Source organism: Diceros bicornis, chromosome 18 (genome assembly GCF_020826845.1).
Source record: "Diceros bicornis minor isolate mBicDic1 chromosome 18, mDicBic1.mat.cur, whole genome shotgun sequence".
NCBI classification, from domain to species: domain Eukaryota; kingdom Metazoa; phylum Chordata; class Mammalia; order Perissodactyla; family Rhinocerotidae; genus Diceros; species Diceros bicornis.
Genome location: NC_080757.1, coordinates 26541935 through 26560476, shown reverse-complemented (window position 1 = coordinate 26560476; position 18542 = coordinate 26541935). Strand labels below are relative to the sequence as shown.

Here is an 18542-nt window from a genome sequence, read left to right as displayed (position 1 = left end):
TGTCAGGCCATGCTGTGGTGGCGTCCCATATAAAGTAGAGGAAGATGGACACAGATGTTAGCCCAGGGCCAATCTTTCTCAGCAAAAAAGAGGAGGATTGGCATTGGATGTTAGCGGGCTAGTCTTCCTCACACACACACACACAAAAGTTCTTTATGTTAACACATAATGGGTTTAATATTGTTATTTTTTAATGAATTAACAAATATTTGAAAATGTCTCCATTTTCAATCCTAAAATCAATAGATATAACCCATATAAACACAAAGCTCTTTGAGGTCCTCAATTTCGAAGATTGTAAAGGGTTCCAAAGATGAAAAATATTCATAACTGCTGTACTAGAAGAAAATATAGCAGACTTTTTAACAACCTCAGAGTGGGAGAATTGTATGTATGGTACAAAAAACAAAAGTCATAACAGAAGAGATTGATAAATTTAACTACATTAAAATAAACTTCCATGTGGAAAAAAAATTCCAGGTGCATAATCAGAAGACAAACTGTGAAACCATCTGAAACTCACATCACATACATTAGATTAATTTCTCTAATGTGTAAGTGGCTTCTACACATTAATACGAAAAAGGCTAACAATCTTCCCCCTAACCAAATGAACAAAGAATATAAACAGAAACACACAGAAAAGGAAATATAAATAGTTCTTAAACAAATAAAAAGGTGTTCAACCTTTCTCATAAAATCATATCAAAACATCACCAATATACCTTTTTTTTTTACCTAAAATTGGATAGGATCAGCAAGTTCTGTAAGTGTGTTATCAAGGGCATCCACATACACTGCTGACAGAAGCATAAACTGGTACAACCTCCATGGATACAAACCTTATCAATATTCAAAACATACTCCTCTTTGGCCCAGCAATTTCACTTTTGGGAAATTTCTACAAATATACTTGCACTGTACAAAAAAGATGCATGTGCAAGATTTTTCATTTTATAGTAGTATTTATAACAACAAAAAAATTAGTAATAAATATCCTTCAAAGGGAGACTAGTTAAATAAATGATGGTACATTCATACATGGAACAGCTTCATATTTGATCATGTATGAATATCTATTGAAGGATACACAGTAATACTGGTTTCTTGTAGGTGGAGGGGAACTGGGTAACCTGTGGGACAGTAGTTGGGAGACTGTCTACAGTATGTCATTTTATAGTACCTTATTTTTAACCAAATGAATATTACCATTAAATATATATATACATAAAAATCATCACTCAGAAAATTGTTAACATTTGGTGTATTTCTATTCCTATTTCTCTGCATGGTTGAGATCACACTACAAATATAATTTTATACCCTGCTTTTTTTTGTGACCAATAAGCATTCTCCTATATTATTAAAAATTCCCCATATATATGGAAGTTCATTATATTACTCTTTCAATCTTTACTTACGTTTGAAAATTTTCACAACACTGTAATTTTTAAAAATTTATCTATAAACATTATTATTATTATTATTATTATTATTGGTGGGAAAGATTCGCCCTGAGCTAACATCTGTTGCCAATCTTCCTCTCTCTTTTTTTTTTCCCCTCCCCAAAGCCCCAGTGCATGGTTGTATATCCTAGTTGTAAGTCCTTCTAGTTCTTTTTTTTTTGTTTTTTGTAAGGAAGATCAGCCCTGAGCTAACATCTATTGCCAATCTTCCTCCTTTTTTTTTCCCCAAAGCCTCAGTAGATAGTTGTATGTTGTAGTTGCACATCCTTCTAATTGCTGTATGTGGGACGTGGCCTCAGCATGGCCGGACAAGCGGTGCGTCGGTGCGCACCTGGGATCCGAACCCGGGCCGCCAGTAGCGGAGTGCACGTACTTAACCGCTAAGCCACAGGGCCGGCCCAGTCCTTCTAGTTCTTGTATGTGAGCCACCACCACAGCATGGCTACTGACAGACGAGTGGTGTGGTTTTGCACCTGGGAACCAAACCCGGGCCGCCGAAGTGGAGCGCGTCAAACTTTAACCACTAAGCCATCTGGGCTGGCTATATAAACATTATTTTTAATGGCTACATCATATTCAATGTTATGAATATGTATTATAAGATACTTAACCATTCTCCAGCTGTTGGGCCTTCAAGTTACTTCCACCCTTTGAAAGTCATTAAACATTGCTGCAATCAATAACTCTGTTCAGACATTTTTGTCCACATTTCAGATTTCTTCTTTAGAGTAGATTCCTGAAATTACTGAGTCTATAAACATTTAAAGCTAGTGTTATGTATTATATTCTATATAGATCATACCAATTTATAATCCTACCACAGGATATCCATCTCAATAAAAATATTGAGGAGTATTCTCCCTGGTTTTTTAATCTTTGCTAATCCAATAGCAGGAAATAGAGTTTCATTTCAAAAAGGTTAAACATTTTTTCAAATGTTTACTACTCTTTTGTATTATTGTTCTTGTTCAAACTTCCTCCTTTACCCACCTATCTGAGGGTGGCAGTGTTTTAGCATTTTTCTTACTGATTTTTTGAACTCTTTATAGCTTAAGGATGTTAATACTTTTCCCCAGTTTATTATTTCTATGAAAAAGACCAATTTAGATTTAATAAAAGCAAGAAAGAGGAGGCAAGTAATAATATCACGGTAAGGCTTTAGTTAGAATAATTATTTAGAAACCACTGGATTCTATTTAACTTGACTTGGACCTGTGATTTTTAAAAATTAGTATTGGGATAATTTTTAAATTTCCTCAGGTTATTCATTCTTCTGACTTTTATAATAATCTTACATTTTAGTTTGTATCATAAAAATATTATGCTGAAGTCAATTTCAGTTCATAGTTTACAAATTATCTACACACTGAGACAAGTTGAAACAGAGAAAAGAAAATAATAAGAAAAGTTTGCAGCACATATGACTTAGAAGTCAAAAAAGCTGAAGGTTAATTCTATTCCCAAAGCCAGATTCAAACTATTCTACTCTGAACTCTAAGAGCTGTTCTGTCCAGGCTGTGAAGGTCATGTTGATCAGTATTTACGTAAAAGGTTTTCAATAAATCCTTGCATGTATTATTACTTGAGTCCCAACAAAATATTATTTCCTGGGGCCGGCCCTGTGGCGTAGCGGTTAAGTGCTCGCGCTCCACTGCTGGCGGCCTGGGTTTGGATCTTGGGTGCGCGCCGAGGCTCCGCTTGTCAGACCATGCTGTGGCGGCATCCCATATAAAGTGGAGGAAGATAGGCACATGTTAGCCCAGAGCTGATCTTCCTCACAAAAAAAATATATATATTATTTCCCTTGGAGCCATTATCAGAAGTAAAACAGTCAATTCAAAATAATGAGATAACTATGAATACACATGGGTACTTTATCAGGTGAACTAAAAACCTGTAATACTAAGAAAGTAACTTCAGCAAAAGTGAGAAGTAGGTCAATTTGGTTAGTAAAGCAGAAAAGGACCATATAGAACCAAGAGAGGAAAGACAAAACAGCACAATGATTACCTCCCACCAAGTCCTTCGATTCGTTCTCTTTCCTTGGGAAGTTCTGGTTTATGGTCCTGTGTCACCTCCACAGCTCTCACAAAATCATCCTTCGGATCATCCTGAATTCCAAGAACCACCCCTGAGTCACCCACGTGAGCTACATACATCTTCATGCCCCGTATGATGACCACACTGGCAGTTGTCCCTGACGTGCTGGGAAGACCTGTCATAGTCTTTGGCCATTCTGCTGTAATAAGAAATAAAATATTTTACTCTTCCAGGTATAAACATTAATACTGTATCAGAATAAAAATGGCAACATATGCTGGATTAGCACGGAAAAATTTGAATTAGCATAGGAAAAAATTTAAGAAAAATATTTTGAAAGCTATTCAAGAAAGACGTGTGTTAATCCATTCATCAATATATTAATAAATTAATTTTATAAACAATGCAATTATATTAAAACCATCAAACCAATCCTAGGAGAAAAATATTACAGGATAGATAGACCAGTTCCACATAAGTCTCAGTCCTAACTACATTTAGTGGCGGGGATGTGTTAAGAGTTTTGATACCATATGTCCAGTAGCTTAGCATCTGCTTATTAATCTCTCTTGGAAAAGATTTTCAGAAAAAGCTACTTGATTTATTTTTGAAATAACTATTTTGAATATTCATAACCTAAAAAATAACATTTATTGAGCACTTCCCATATACCAGGTTCTGTGCTAAGAGCTTTACATGTATTTCAAATAATACTTGCAACAAACCTATGAGATAGGTAAGACTATTCCCATTATTTTCATTTTGCAGATAAAGAAATCAATACTTTGACTAGTTAAGAAACTTGCTCCAGATAACTCAAATATTAAGTGGTAGAGATCCCATATATTTAATTTCAAACCCTGTCTAATTAAATTCACTGTCACCTAAAAGTTCTGAAATATTCTGTAACATTAAACTACAACTCATAGTTCAAGATAGCACTAACATATTCTCCTCATCAAAATCCTACTGACAAAACAGAATATAAATATTAGAAAAAGTCCACAGCAGTCATGAAACACAGAGAAGGGTCACAAGCAAATCTGAGGAATTCCTGGTATTTTAAACAAATGAATTATACTGAGAGAAAAATCAGAATGCAAAACTTGTAATCTAACATAAGCAAAAAGCAGAGTCAGTAAAAGAGGCAGTATGTCAGTTTTTCCTGTTAACAGAGCCCCAGAAAAGCTCATACTCGGAGTCAGGGGCAAAGGCTCAAGGCAGGAATGGATGATAGAAGCTTAGTGGATTATTATTTTTTTTTTTTTAAATAATTTTATTTATATATTTTTCCCCCAAAGCCCCAGTAGATAGTTGTATGTCATAGCTGCACATCCTCCTAGTTGCTGTATGTGGGACGCAGCCTCAGCATGGCTGGAGAAGCAGTGCGTCGGTGCACGCCCGGGATCCGAACCCGGGCGGCTAGTAGAGGAGCGTGCGCACTTAACCGCTAAGCCACAGGGCCGGCCCTTAGTGGATTATTAAAACTGCAGGAGCTGTTTTAATACAGCCTAAACTCTTCACAGTAAGCTCCCTAAGCTGCACTAACTATAACGCTTTCTTTTAAGGAAAGTGGTACATCTGTTGATAGGGACAACAGGGTCTCAAAGGGCATGAGGGAGAAGAAATAGGGCCTAAAAAACTGGACAGGGTGCCACACAACTTTCATAGCCACAAGGCTTCTCTAATATATTCAGGCTATTTCTTTTCTTTTTCTTTATTATTATTTTTTTCCCCCCAAAGCCCCAGTAGATAGTTGTATGTCATAGTTGCACATCCTTCCAGCCGCTGTATGTGGGACGCGGCCCCAGCATGGCCAGAGAAGCGGCGCGTCAGTGCATGCCCGGGATCCGAACCCCGGCTGCCAGCAGCGGAGCACGCGCACCCAACCGCCAAGCCACCGGGCCGGCCTTTTTCTTTTTCAATATTATATACACTGCAAAGACATCTCTTCAACCCCACAGTGTATTTCCCGAACCCATCCCACAGATGAAACCACCCTACCGAGTGCCCTGTCACTTACAGCAGAAGGGTGCTTGCAGTATATGAAATAATGACCTTCACAACTGCTGAGGGAAAGCAGAACAGCTACCAACACTGATGAAGGTAGAAATTCATAGACATACATATACACATATACATATACATATGTAAAAACACCTGCAACAGTACCAGACACATAGTAAGTGCTCAATTGTTAGTTTTTGTTGTTATGACCATTATTTAAGAAAAGTAAACAGCCTGAGAGGCACCGAGAAGTGTGCAAAGAGAAAATTTTTTGTGGAAACACAAAACAAACACAAGAAAACATTTGTGGAAAAATCAAAAGAATCTATAGACAGATTACTGGCATTGATAAAGTTCAGTAAGGTTACTGGATATAAATATTATTATATAAAATATCAATTCTATTTAGGTAAACCACCAACAAAAAATTACAAAATGTAACTTTTTAAAAAAGATACCATTTACAATAGCAGCAAGGGGTATACTATATCTGGAAACAATGCTAACAAATCTCTAACAAGATCTGTATGGAAAAGTTATAAACCAGTGGACCAAGAGAACAGAATAGTGAGCAGAGAAACAGACCCATGCATATTTAGACACTTGAGATATGAACAGTGAAGAAAGGATAGACATTCAACAAATGGAACTGGACAAAATAGAAAAAAAACAATAATAACTTTGGGTCCCTGATGCCAAATACAAAAATCAATTCCAAGTACATTAAAGACCTAACATAAAAAGCAAAGCTAAAATGCTTAGAAAATATACAGGAAGGTACATTCATGACCTCAGGATAGGGCTGGATTTCCTAAAGACAAAGAATGGATTAGCCATATAAAAAAAATGACTACAAAGTTGTCCTACCATCAAAATTAACAATTTCTGTCAGAAGATACCATTACTAGAGTCAAAAGACAACTCACAAAATGGAAGAGCATATACATTACACATTATATATATAGATACACACCACCCCCCAAGGAATGGTATCCAGAATAAAATGCTCCTACAAATCAAATCAGTTAAGAGACTACCCAATAGAAAAATGGACAAAAGACTTGAACAGGCCTTTTACAAAAGACGAAATCCAAACAGCCAAAAAAACTTGCAAATGTGCTCAGCTTCTTTAACCATCAGGAAAATACTAATTAAAAACCACAATGAGATGCCACTACATAATTATCAGATTGCATAAAGTCTGACAACAGTAAGTATGGTTAAGAATGTGGAGCAACGTGTTCTATCATCAACTATTGGTGGGAGTATAAACTGGTAAAACCACTTCAGAAAACATCTAAGAATTATCTATTAAAGGTGAAGATATACATACTCTTTGACTACTCACCACCCATAGGTACATATCATAAATTAATGTACACGTACACAGAATACATACGAATGTTCATAGCTCACATGGGCTAAAAATGAGCAACAACCCAAATGTCCTTCAACGTGACAATAGACTACACTACATATAATGCATAAGAAACTCACAAGTATAAGAATACATACAGCACGATTTTCTTCAAAAACAAACTATCATGTTTACAGATAAGTGGTACAACTATTAAAAATAAGTAAATCACTACAGAACTATCATCACAAAAGTCAAAATGGTGATTACCCCTTGGGGCAAGACACAAATACGCAATCAGAAAGGACATACAGAGGCTTCTAGAGTGCAGGCAATATTTTCTTTCTTAACTGGATGGTGTTCATTTTATAATTATTCATTAAAGTGTAGATTTATGTATCATGGCTTTTTCTATAAGTATACTATGTTAAATTTCACAATTTTTTTAAAGTTTTTTTCTAAAAAAAAAAAGCAAGAAGACGACATCAATTTTGCAGGCATATATCACAGTAGACAGCTCCCTAGCCCATCCAGTTCTGCAGTTTGGTTACAGACATCATTCCTAGAGCTCAGCCTCGAGTATGCTGTATGTTTCTTGAGCCCTTTCACTTATTTTGTGGGTAAACGATAGCTCTTGCTAAAATTTTGTGTGTGTGTGTGTGTGTGTGAGGAAGATCAGCACTGAGCTAACATCCATGCCAATCCTCCTCTTTTTGCTGAGGAAGACTGGCCCTGAGCTAACATCCGTGCCCATCTTCCTCCACTTTATGTGGGACGCCACCACAGCATGGCCTGACAAGCGGCGCATTGGTGTGTGCCCGGAATCCCGGGCCGCCAGCAGCAGAGCGCGATCACTTAACTGCTAAGCCACAGGGCCGGCCCCCAAATTTTTCCTTTTTAAACAAGCTAGAATGTATTGTTTTCTGCAGCTAAGAACCCAAAAAAAAAAAAATCTAATATCACAATAAATGTGAATGAGGTGAACTGCCAGAAAGAAGGGTTCTTAAGCATACTCAGATAACAAAATTTACCTACAGTACACAAGTAATTCAGCTGTCTGCAAAAAGCACCTAAAACAAAATGGAAAAGAAGGAAAAGAGCTAAAAATAAATGGGTATTCAAAGATACAATATTAACATTATTTAAATCACATTTTTGGTCAAATGCACTAATAGGTACAAAGGAATATTCTGCAATGATCTAAAAATACCGAATAATCCATGCTTTCCCTATTCATCTGAAATGTCACCTTTTATCACATGCTACGTTTTGCCTCAGATCTATTTCTGGACTCATCCTACCACTCTACTAATGGTATTTTTTAATAATTGAGTTTTAGTATCCTCCAGTTATTCTTCTTTTTCAAAATTCTGTTAAGTATTTTTCCAGATGAACTTTAGAAGCAACTTGCAAAATTAAAAAAACAAATCCTGTTGAGGTTCTGACTGAAATTGCAGTAAATTTATATACTAAGGAATTGACATCTTTAGAATTTGTTTCCTTATTTGCAGTCTTTCCTGTGTTGTACTTTACATTTTAGTCTTTTAATTTTTAAAAAAGGACTTAAAAACAAATTACTTAATACTAGGAGCATATCAAAAAAGACAGTATCAGAGTGTATGAACTCTGACTTAAGGAAAGTATTCTTAAGCAAGAAAATATGCACGAGTCATTAAAACAAAGAATAACAAATTTTATAACATAAAAATATGAAATTTCTTAACAAAGTAAAGCTATTATAAATTTTTTTTATAATTTTATTTATTTATTGTTTCCCCCAAAGCCCCATTAGATAGTTGTACATCACAGCTGCACATCCTTCTAGTTGCTGTATGTGGGACGTGGCCTCAGCATGGCCGGAGAAGCGGTACGTCGGTGCGCACCCGGGATCCGACACCAGGCCGCCAGCAGCGGAGCGCGCGCACTTAACCGCTAAGCCATGGCGCCGGCCCTAAGCTATTATAAATTAATATAGAATGTATACATTCTTTGTGATAAATTTAAAACTTGGGGTACTTATGTACTTACCATGTACCAATTAACATATACTGACTCACTTAACTCTCAGGAGGTAGGTACTATCATTATTTCTATTTTAGAGATGAAGATACCCTGGCACAAAGAGATTTTACCCAAGGTCACATAGGTAGTAACTGGAGAAGGTGGGATTCAAACCCAGGCAATACAACTCTAGAGCACATACTGCTATCACTATGCTAAGAGTTCTTTCAGAATTCTAATACCAAAGGAGTATGGAGATGTAAAAGCCTTCAGGAAAGCAATTTGAAAACATGTATCAACAACCATCAAAAGATATACATTCTGTAACTAAATAATTCAGCTCTGAGGAATTTTTTCCTGAGGAAATAATCCACATGAAGGAACAAACTATGCTGCTTTCACTTTAGCCCTTATTTATAGTATTAAATATAGTGCACACCTGTCCAGCACCCATGCCCCCTTCAAGTACTAGCATCCTGATTTTGTTCAGGAGTACACAGCCTCCACTGCATGCAATCTTTAGCAGAACTGAAAAACTTGGTTGATCCTGGCCTAGGGGTAGGCAAATAACCCAAACTAGGTCAGACCCTTCAGATATTTGTGTCTTAGACAGAAAGGCATAAAGCCGGAAAACTGCTGGAGCTGATTCATCTCCAAGACTAAAAACTTTCAATGAGTGTCCACTAGTTCCTGTCACCTAGAGCCCCAGAGGTACCCTGGTTCTGTCGGTTTTGAGACCTGATTTAGTCTTTAGTTTGATTCTATGAGCTACCTAATATCCTTCCAATACATTCTCATGTTCTTGTCCCTCCTTAATGTAGACTGAGTCAGTTTGTGCTACTTTCAAAGAACTGTTATTCAAAACTAGAACCACAGAGTAGGTTGCAGGCAACTGACTCTCAGAAAAACGTCAATTAGTTATGGAACCAATAAGGGGTAGAAGGCATTAGGACGCTCATTCACATTCCAAATGGTAACCAAACAGCCCATGGTATACAGTGATGACATAGGGTTGAATATAACAGTGAGCAGATAGTCTGTAGTCAGCATATTAGTTTAAAACTGTGGTTGAAAAACTTTTCTGGGTCAGCTAACGCAAACATAGACCCAACTCTGGCCTGTGCCATATGAACTCTGAGAAACAACAAATAGTTTGATATGACTGTCACACTTGAATCGTGTCCCCCCAAAAAAAATATGTTGAAGTCCTAACACCTAGTACCTCAGAATGTAACCTTATTTGGAAACAGGGTCTTTACAGAAGTAATCAAGTTAAAATAAGGTCATTAGGGTGGGCCCTAATCCAATATGACTGATGTTCTTATAAAAATGGAAAATTTGGACACAGAGACAGACAAACACACAGAGGGAAAATGATATGAAGACACAGAAGGAGAAGATGGCCACGTGACTGGAGTGATGCATATACAACCCAGGGAATGCCAGGGATTTGCCAGTAAACACCAGAAACTAGAAGAGGTGAGGAAGGATTCTCCCTTAGAGCTTTCAGATTATAGAGCATGGCCCTGCCAACACCTTAATTTTGGACTTCTGGCCTCCAGAACAGTGAGACAATAAATTTCTGTTGTTTTAAGTCAACCAATTTTTGGCACTTTGTTACAGAAGCTCTAGAAAATGAATACAATGCTATAGAGGAAACAATCCCAAGATTTGGGGAAATGGGGATCTTAGATGAAATCTTTCATACGCATATGCATCCCATTTATCCACCTCAAGAAAGATTCAAAAGATTCTCTCTTCATATTTAATGCTTAAGGAAGCAATTAAGTAGACACCAAAATCTTTTAAACATTTTATTGACTCTTCTCTCTAGGCAAGGAATACTAATTAAAGACGCTGCAACTAAAATGGGTTCCCTAATCTCTGTGGAGCTGGGAGAACCCTGAGGTGCCAGAGATCAGATAGGAGCAGTTAATTACCCAAAACAAAGTTGGGAGGGTTACCTAATTGACAACAAGGCAGAAGAAAAATTCGATCTCCAGAATGGTCACTCTGGAGGCCTTGTGGCCTTATTTGATTCAAAGAACCAAAAATAAAACAAAACAAGAAACAAACAAAACAAAAAAAACCTTCCAAGTCTAGTTAAAGGAGAACTGTCAACTTTCTTCAAAGTGATATGTGGCCATTTTCACATGTAGCTGTATACCAAGGAAAGAAAAACACCACAACACTGACTAACTACTGAATGATGGCTCTGAGATGATAATTCTGGAGCTACAGAGCACAACCACAATCCACTGGTCAAGAGCTAAGGCTCACGGAGGTCAAGCTCTAACAGGACTTTGAATCCAGTCTACCTCAGACCCAAAAGAATCCCAAACCTATCCCACAGCTGGTTTAGTCCCCAAATAACCGCAGCAATGAACAGCTTCCCCTGCTAGCTCTTGATTGACAGGTCAGGGAGACTATTATGGTAGAAAAGGCCAAATACAAGACTTTGGAGCACCCCACCAATGATAATCTCCTCCAAAAGAGTAAATTAAAAGCATTATCACAACTCTCAAAGAATCACAAAGATTGGTGTCCCCATTAAAAGATGTAAGCAGGTGGTGATCCTATACATTCTATTCTATAGTTTGACCATTGCAAAAGTCTGATAGCTCGCGGACAATGACAGTGGATTATCATCAAATGGCGATTCCAAATGCAGCTGCTGTTTCTGATTTATTCTCTTTACTAAAACAAATAAACACAGCCTTGGCTATCTGGTATGCATCCAGCAGTGGGGCCCTGATGGAATTGCTACCTAGATTCCTGGAGGCACCCAGGTTTCCGATCTTTCTGAGACTTGTTTCTTCAGGTTTACTTCTTTTTTTTTGCATAAATAATTCAAAGAATTTTTTTCTTGAACCAATACAGAGTAAACCAATACAAGTAAACTTTGAGAAGATATCTCATCACTCTCAAATACTATTATAGTATCCAATTCCTGCAAACAAGGGCATTCTCCTACATAACCACAATCAACCATCAAAATCAGGAAATTAACAATGATACCATACTACCATCTGATCCATTCAAATTTCACCAATAATCCTAATAACATGCTTTACAATAAAAGGATAAAATTCAGGATCTCTTGTTATATTTACTTATCATGTCTCTCTCTTTCCTTTTTTTGTGAGGAAGACCAGCCCTGAGCTAACATCGGATGCCAATCCTCCTCTTTTTTTTTTTGCTGAGGAAGACTGGCCCTGGGCTAACATCTGTGCCCATCTTCCTCTACTTTATATGGGACGCCGCCACAGCATGGCTTGACAAGCAGTGTGTCGGTGCATGCCCGGGATCCAAACCTGTGAACCCCGGACCACTGCAGCAGAGCGCGCTCACTTAACCGCTGTGCCACCGAGCCGGCCCCTCCTGTGTCTTTCAATCTGGAACAACTCTTCAGTGTTTCCTCGATGCTTTTTAGGAGTACTAGGCCAATCACTTCAAGAACATTTCCCAATTTGGGTTTGTTTCATGTTTCCTCATGTCTGTATTCAGATGATACATTTGGGGCAGGAATATCACAGGGTTATATACGATCTTCTCATTGCAGGCAGTATACAATTTCAGTTTGTCCCCTTAAAAGTGATGCTATCTTTGATCACTTGATTAAGGTGGTATCTACCAGGTTCCTCCACTATAATCTTTTTCCTTTTGCAATTAATAAGTATTTCATAGGGAGATAATCTGAGACAGTGTAAATATCCTTGTAGTAGATTGAATGGTGACCCCCACCCAATAAAAGATATGTCCACCCAGAACCTGTGAATGTGACCTTATTTGAGAAAAGGGTCTTTACAGATGTAATCAGGTTACGGATTTCAAGAAGAGATCATCCTGGATTAGAGGTGACTCTAAATACAAAGACAAGCGTCCATAAAAGAAGAGAAGGGGAGAAGGCACGGAGGAGGTGATATAAAGATGGTGGAGATCGGCTGATGCATCTACAAGCCAAGAAATGTCAAGGATTGCTGGCAGCCACCAGAAGCTAGGAGAAAGCATGGAAGAGATTCTCCCTCAGAGCCTCCAAAAAGGAAGTAACTCTGCTGACACCTTCATTTCAGACTTTTGGTCTCCAGAACCATGAGAGAATAAATTTCTGTTGTTTTAAGTCACCCAATTTGTGCTAATTTGTTACAGCACCTCTAGGAAACTAATATAATTCTATTCCTCAAATTTTCACTGACTAGTTTTAGCATTCATTGAGGTTTCTTGGATGAATCAATTATTCTGATGGTTACCAAAGGTGATTTTCTAGTTCTATCATTCCTTCTACACCTAATAGCGGAGATTCTACTGTAAAGAAAAGCTTTACATCAGTTTTATTTGTAACAGCCAAAACTGCAGACAACCCAAATGTCCATCAATAGATGATCGGATAAACAAATTGTGGTATATCTATACGATGGAATACCACTCAGTAATAAAAAGGAATGAACTATTGATATATGCAATAACATGTGGTAGTAGAGATTATCTAATACTGATCAAAAGTAATGATTAACAAAAACGGAAAAAATTGGTACTTCATAAATATGGCAAACAACTCTTTCAGAATATGTGATGTGTGAGAGGATGAAGGTCCTTGACAGTAAAAATTGAGAAAGACCAAACTAAAATAAAGATACCAATATAAAATTCTATGATTTAAGAGAAATTTTCTTCAAATTTAGTTCTATCTCACTTTCCCTCTACCCCTCCCACTCTCCTTCTGAGTCTGTCTCTGTCTCTCTATCTCTGTTTTTTCCCATTTTAAATTTAAGGTAATGAAAACTATCTGCCAAACCAAGAACCAACAATTTAGGTTAAGACCAGCTTCTTCATAATTCCTTTGGTCATATTCTTTAAAATAAATGCTCTGATCTTCAGTCAAATTAAGTTAACAAACAAAACTCTCATATGTTACCTTCCTTTACAAATATCATGGCAAATTTCCCATAATCACATCATAGTTCACATTTCACTTATTTCAACAGAATGTTGTTATCTTTCTAATGGCTCTCTTCATAACATAAGTCAATGAACTATGATACACAGGAAAAAAGCTGCCCTTTGTTCACTATCTTTTTTGAACTATCAAAAGAAAGGGGTAATAAGAACATTATTTCATATGAATAAACCTAAAAAAGCACACACCAACTTTAAAACATTATTTCTTAGAAGGCAAGGATAACACAACAGTAAATCCATACAAGTGAATACATATAAATAACTTAAGATCAAGAAGTAATGAAAATAAAGTAATATGAAAAAGAAAAATGACTTTTTAAAAAGGATATATTCATATACTCTCTCATTCCATGCTCTATTCATCAAATTCTCCTGCCTCAAAACAAAAATAAGTCACTTAAAAATCTTTAGATAAATTAATTTTTCCTTTGTAAATTTGGAAAGGATACACAAGCACTAGAAAGACGCTAGAGAGGTCAAGCTTAATGGTAATTAAATGAATCAAGAAGGGCTTAGGAAGACAGAGATGTTCTTCAAAAATATAACAAAGTCCTTCACACCCATTTGTATGGCTATGGCTATTATTTAAAAAAAGGGAAAACAACAAGTGTTGGTGAAGATGTGGAGAAATCAGAACCCCTGTGGCATTGCTAGTGGCAATCTAAAATGGTGCAGCTGCTGTGGAAACAGTTTGGTGATTCCTCAGAAAGTTAAACATATAATCTAGCAATTCCACTTTTAGCTTTACACCCAAAATAACTGAAAACAGAGAATCAAACAGATAGTTGTACATCTCTGTTCACAGCAGCATTATTCACAATAGCCAAAAGGTGGAAAAAACCCAAATGTCCATCAACAGACGAATGGATAAACAAAATGCGATATATACATACAATGGACTATTATTCAGTCTTAAAAAGGAAGGAAATTCTGATACCTGCTACAATTTGGATGAACCTTAAAGATATTATGCTAAGTGAAATAAGACAAACACAGAAGGACAAATATTGTATGATTCCACTTATATGAGGTACCTAGAACAGGGAAATTCATAGCAACATAAGTAAAATAGAGGTTACCAGGGGCTGGAGAAGAGGGCAATGGGTAATTATTGTGTCACCGGTACAGAGTTTCTATTTGGGGATGACCAACGATGAACAAGTTATGAAAATGGACAGTGGTGATGACTGCACAATATTGTGAACGTACTTCATGCCACTGAATTGTATACCTAAAAATGGCTAAAATGGTAAATTTTATGTTACATATATTTTACAATTTTTAAAGGGAGGAAATTTTTTTAAATTAAAAAAAATGTAAGAAAGCCAATTTAATCTTTACACCCACAGAAATTCAACTAAACTAGCAGCTACTTTGGGCAAGGAACTGCATGGTCAGCCCTAAGAGATTAACTATAAGATGTGTAAGGCAGTATGTCTGCCCCTAAAGAGCTCAAGATTTAGCTGAGAGGCAGATAACAGTGGTTATCTCACAACGGTCTGTGTGATCTTTACAGGGATTTCACAAGGCCAAAACTTTTTTCATAATAATGCTAAGAATTTATTTGCCCTTTTTGCTGTGTTGACATTTGCACTGATGGCTCAAAAGCAGTGGTGAGTAAAACTGCTGGTGCCTTAGTAGGAGTCAAGGGAGTGGCCCCAAACTAAACTAGTAGTCACTGTATTCTCCATATCTATCCACTTACAGTTTAAAAAAAAAAAGGCCAGTCAGTTTCACTTAAGAATGTCCTTGATGATGCAACAAAGATAATTTTATTAAACCTCCACTGAATGCACATCTTTTTACTATTCTGTATGACAAAAAGGGTAGTATGCACAACAGGCTTCTGTTGCATACTCTGGCTGTCTAGAGGAAAAGTACTTGTGATTGCGCAAGTTACGAAATGAACCAGCCACATTTTTTGTGTGTGTGTGAGCAAGATTAGCCCTGAGCTAACATCTGATGCCAATCCTCCTCTTTTTGCTAAGGAAGATTGGCCCTGGGCTAACATCTGTGCCCATCTTCCTCTACTTTACACGGAACGCTGCCGCGGCATGGCTTGATAAGCAGTGTGTCAGGTCCACGCCCAGGATCCGAACCTGCGGACCCCCAGGGTGCCAAAGCAGAGCGCACCAACTTAACTGCTACGCCACTGGGCCAGCCCTGAACTAGCCACATTTTTCATGGACTATCATTTTCACGTGAAAGACTGATAAACTATGCTAATAAGACTTGGGTATTTGGCATACATTTTCTTCAAAATGAACAAACTGAGTTTTTCACTTCAAGAAAAACTGACAATATTTGTTGCCAGTGATAAATTTCTAATTGCTGCTTAAAAATTCATATTTTGGAAAACGTGTATCCACTACAGTGAATCCAATAGCTGCCCAATCTTAAGATTTTTCTGATGAGATCAGTGATAATAAACGTGATATTTTGATACTGTATAATAAAATGCATCAATATTTGGAAGATCTGCCTAACTCAGTGAACTATTATTTTCCCAATGGCTAATGCATCGTGTCACAAAATCACACATGGGTAAAAGATTCATTCAAAGTGCAAGAGAGGGGGCCGCGGCATAGCAGTTAAGTGAGCGCACTCCACTGCTTGCGGCCCGGGTTCGGATCCCAGGCGCGCACCAATGCACGGCTTATCAGGCCATGCTGTGGTGGCATCCCATATAAAGTGGAGCAAGATGGGCACGGATGTTAGCTCAGGGCTGATCTTCCTCAAACAAACAAAAAAAAAGTGCAAGAGAGACCAACCCATCTTAATATAAGAATACAAAAAGTACATCAATAAGGTTTCAGATTCCATTGTGACTAACCTTAAGAAACTACCACTTTGCTGTAGAATATCCACAATTATCTGAAAGGCTAATAAACTATTCCTCCTTTTTCCTAGTATATTTGTGCACGAGGCTGCCTTTTCTCTATACACTTCAACCAAACAACATAGCACAACAGACTGATGCAAAAGTAGATATGAGAATATTTCTTATTTCATTATTTAGTCTGGAAAAAAGTGATTTTTCATTTAAAAATATATTAACAAATAAGTTTATTTTTAATAGATTAATAAACTTTTTTTAATTTCTCATATAGCAAATATTGATAGATGTAGCCCACATAAACAAAAGCTCTTTGGGGTCCTCAATTATCTAAGAATACAAAGGGTTCTGAAAGCAAAAAGTTTGACAACCACTGCTATAACCCAACGAGGACTACAAAAGTAGAAACAAAGGATGCTTAACTCCAAAAGAAACAGAAGTCTTCACAGAGGAAAGTATACTGACTTGGAGACTGAGGAGAATATTTTTCAGTTTTCTCTTTTTGAGGGGTGGAGGGGAATTCAAGAAAATGGAATATTTCAATATGCCCTGGAAAAAGGTGAGTAGACTAATGTGATAGAAATGTGGGTAAACAGATAAAATTGAATAGGGAGTCTGAAGTTGGACTGGGAAGGGCTTGGCATGTAGATAAACTGCAGGGTTGAAGTTTATTTTATAGAAATTGAGAAGCCATCAGTGAATTTGGGTCTGAAGTACAATTTTTTAAAAAACTTGCATCTCCTGTGTCAAGACTTCCATATACTCAGCATACTTTTTTAAATCAAGTTTTGAGGATGGAGTACGAAGTTTAGCTGTGGAACAAAGCAAACTTTTAACATTTGGTGTGTAAGGCTCTAAGCCACGCCTCAGAGGAGGGCAAGTTTGATTCAACAAGTACGTATGTGTAAAACAACATACATATTCACATTTAATAGATGACCCCTGCTTTATTAAAAAATGCTCAAGTAACAGGGTTTATACTTTATCCTCTTAATTCAAACATACACCAAATACACATTGCTCCAAGTATACTGCAAAATAAACAGGACTCTAAACAGTTCTTTGCGTCTTATCTTTCTCTATTTTGTTGTCTTGCTGTCCACTCCTAGCTGCCCTGCAGGCAATGAAATGACATATTTCTGGAATATACTGCAGTGCTCTCAGTTCTGCTCTGCCTACACAAAAACAAAACAAATCCATAATAGGGACCTCTGGGATTGGAGGGGAAACGCCTCCCACAGGCAGACTGGTTGTTCTATGAGTCAAGCAAATACTTCTTGGCAGAAAGCCAAGTAAATAGAAAACAGACTTTGAAAGATGCTAGTCTATAACTCTATGACAATATATTTTTTAAAAATGTTCTGTGTTTGACCAATGTTTACATTCTTTTCTCTATGTCTCTGCCCCTTTGCTGGAAATAAAGCAACATTATGCTACCATAAACAAGAGGATTTTTTTAATGACAGAAGTATCTTCTCTAAAAAAGATTCATGCCATTCATTCACAGCACTGGATAAGCAACTATAATCCTGTATGATAACATATGTTGGTACAGAAACACTGGCTGCTTTAAAAAACATTTAAAGTTCAGATGAAACTACAACTACACTGAATGTTTACAAATTAAAGTCTCTATTCTCTTTTAGCATATCAGTAATTCCTTATCTCTTGCCACTCTGACAGGCAGTTACAACTCATAAGTACTTTTAATTAGGAACTGTTGAGAACTATCCGACAGCAATTAGCTAAGGCAAATACCCAAAAAGGGGGGGTTTTAAAAAACCCTAACAGAATTTAACACATAACCCTAACGTGGGGCTAGTTTAAGAGGTAACGCACTCCGCGCATTTGTTTTCCGTAAGCAGTACAAGCACTA

At 37.1% G+C, this 18542-nt stretch overlaps 1 protein-coding gene across 2 annotated transcripts in view; it reads right to left on the bottom strand.

Moving 5' to 3' along the window:
- Positions 1–18542, bottom strand: part of PPM1D (protein phosphatase, Mg2+/Mn2+ dependent 1D) — a 61837-nt gene that overhangs the window by 42056 nt on the left and 1239 nt on the right. The window contains exon 2 of one of the 2 annotated variants that reach the window (XM_058560480.1): positions 3477–3702. In XM_058560480.1, coding sequence (XP_058416463.1) covers positions 3477–3702 — 226 coding nt within the window. Of the gene's footprint in view, positions 1–3476; positions 3706–18542 lie in introns of both variants that reach the window. The other variant, XM_058560479.1, reaches the window with a different exon arrangement.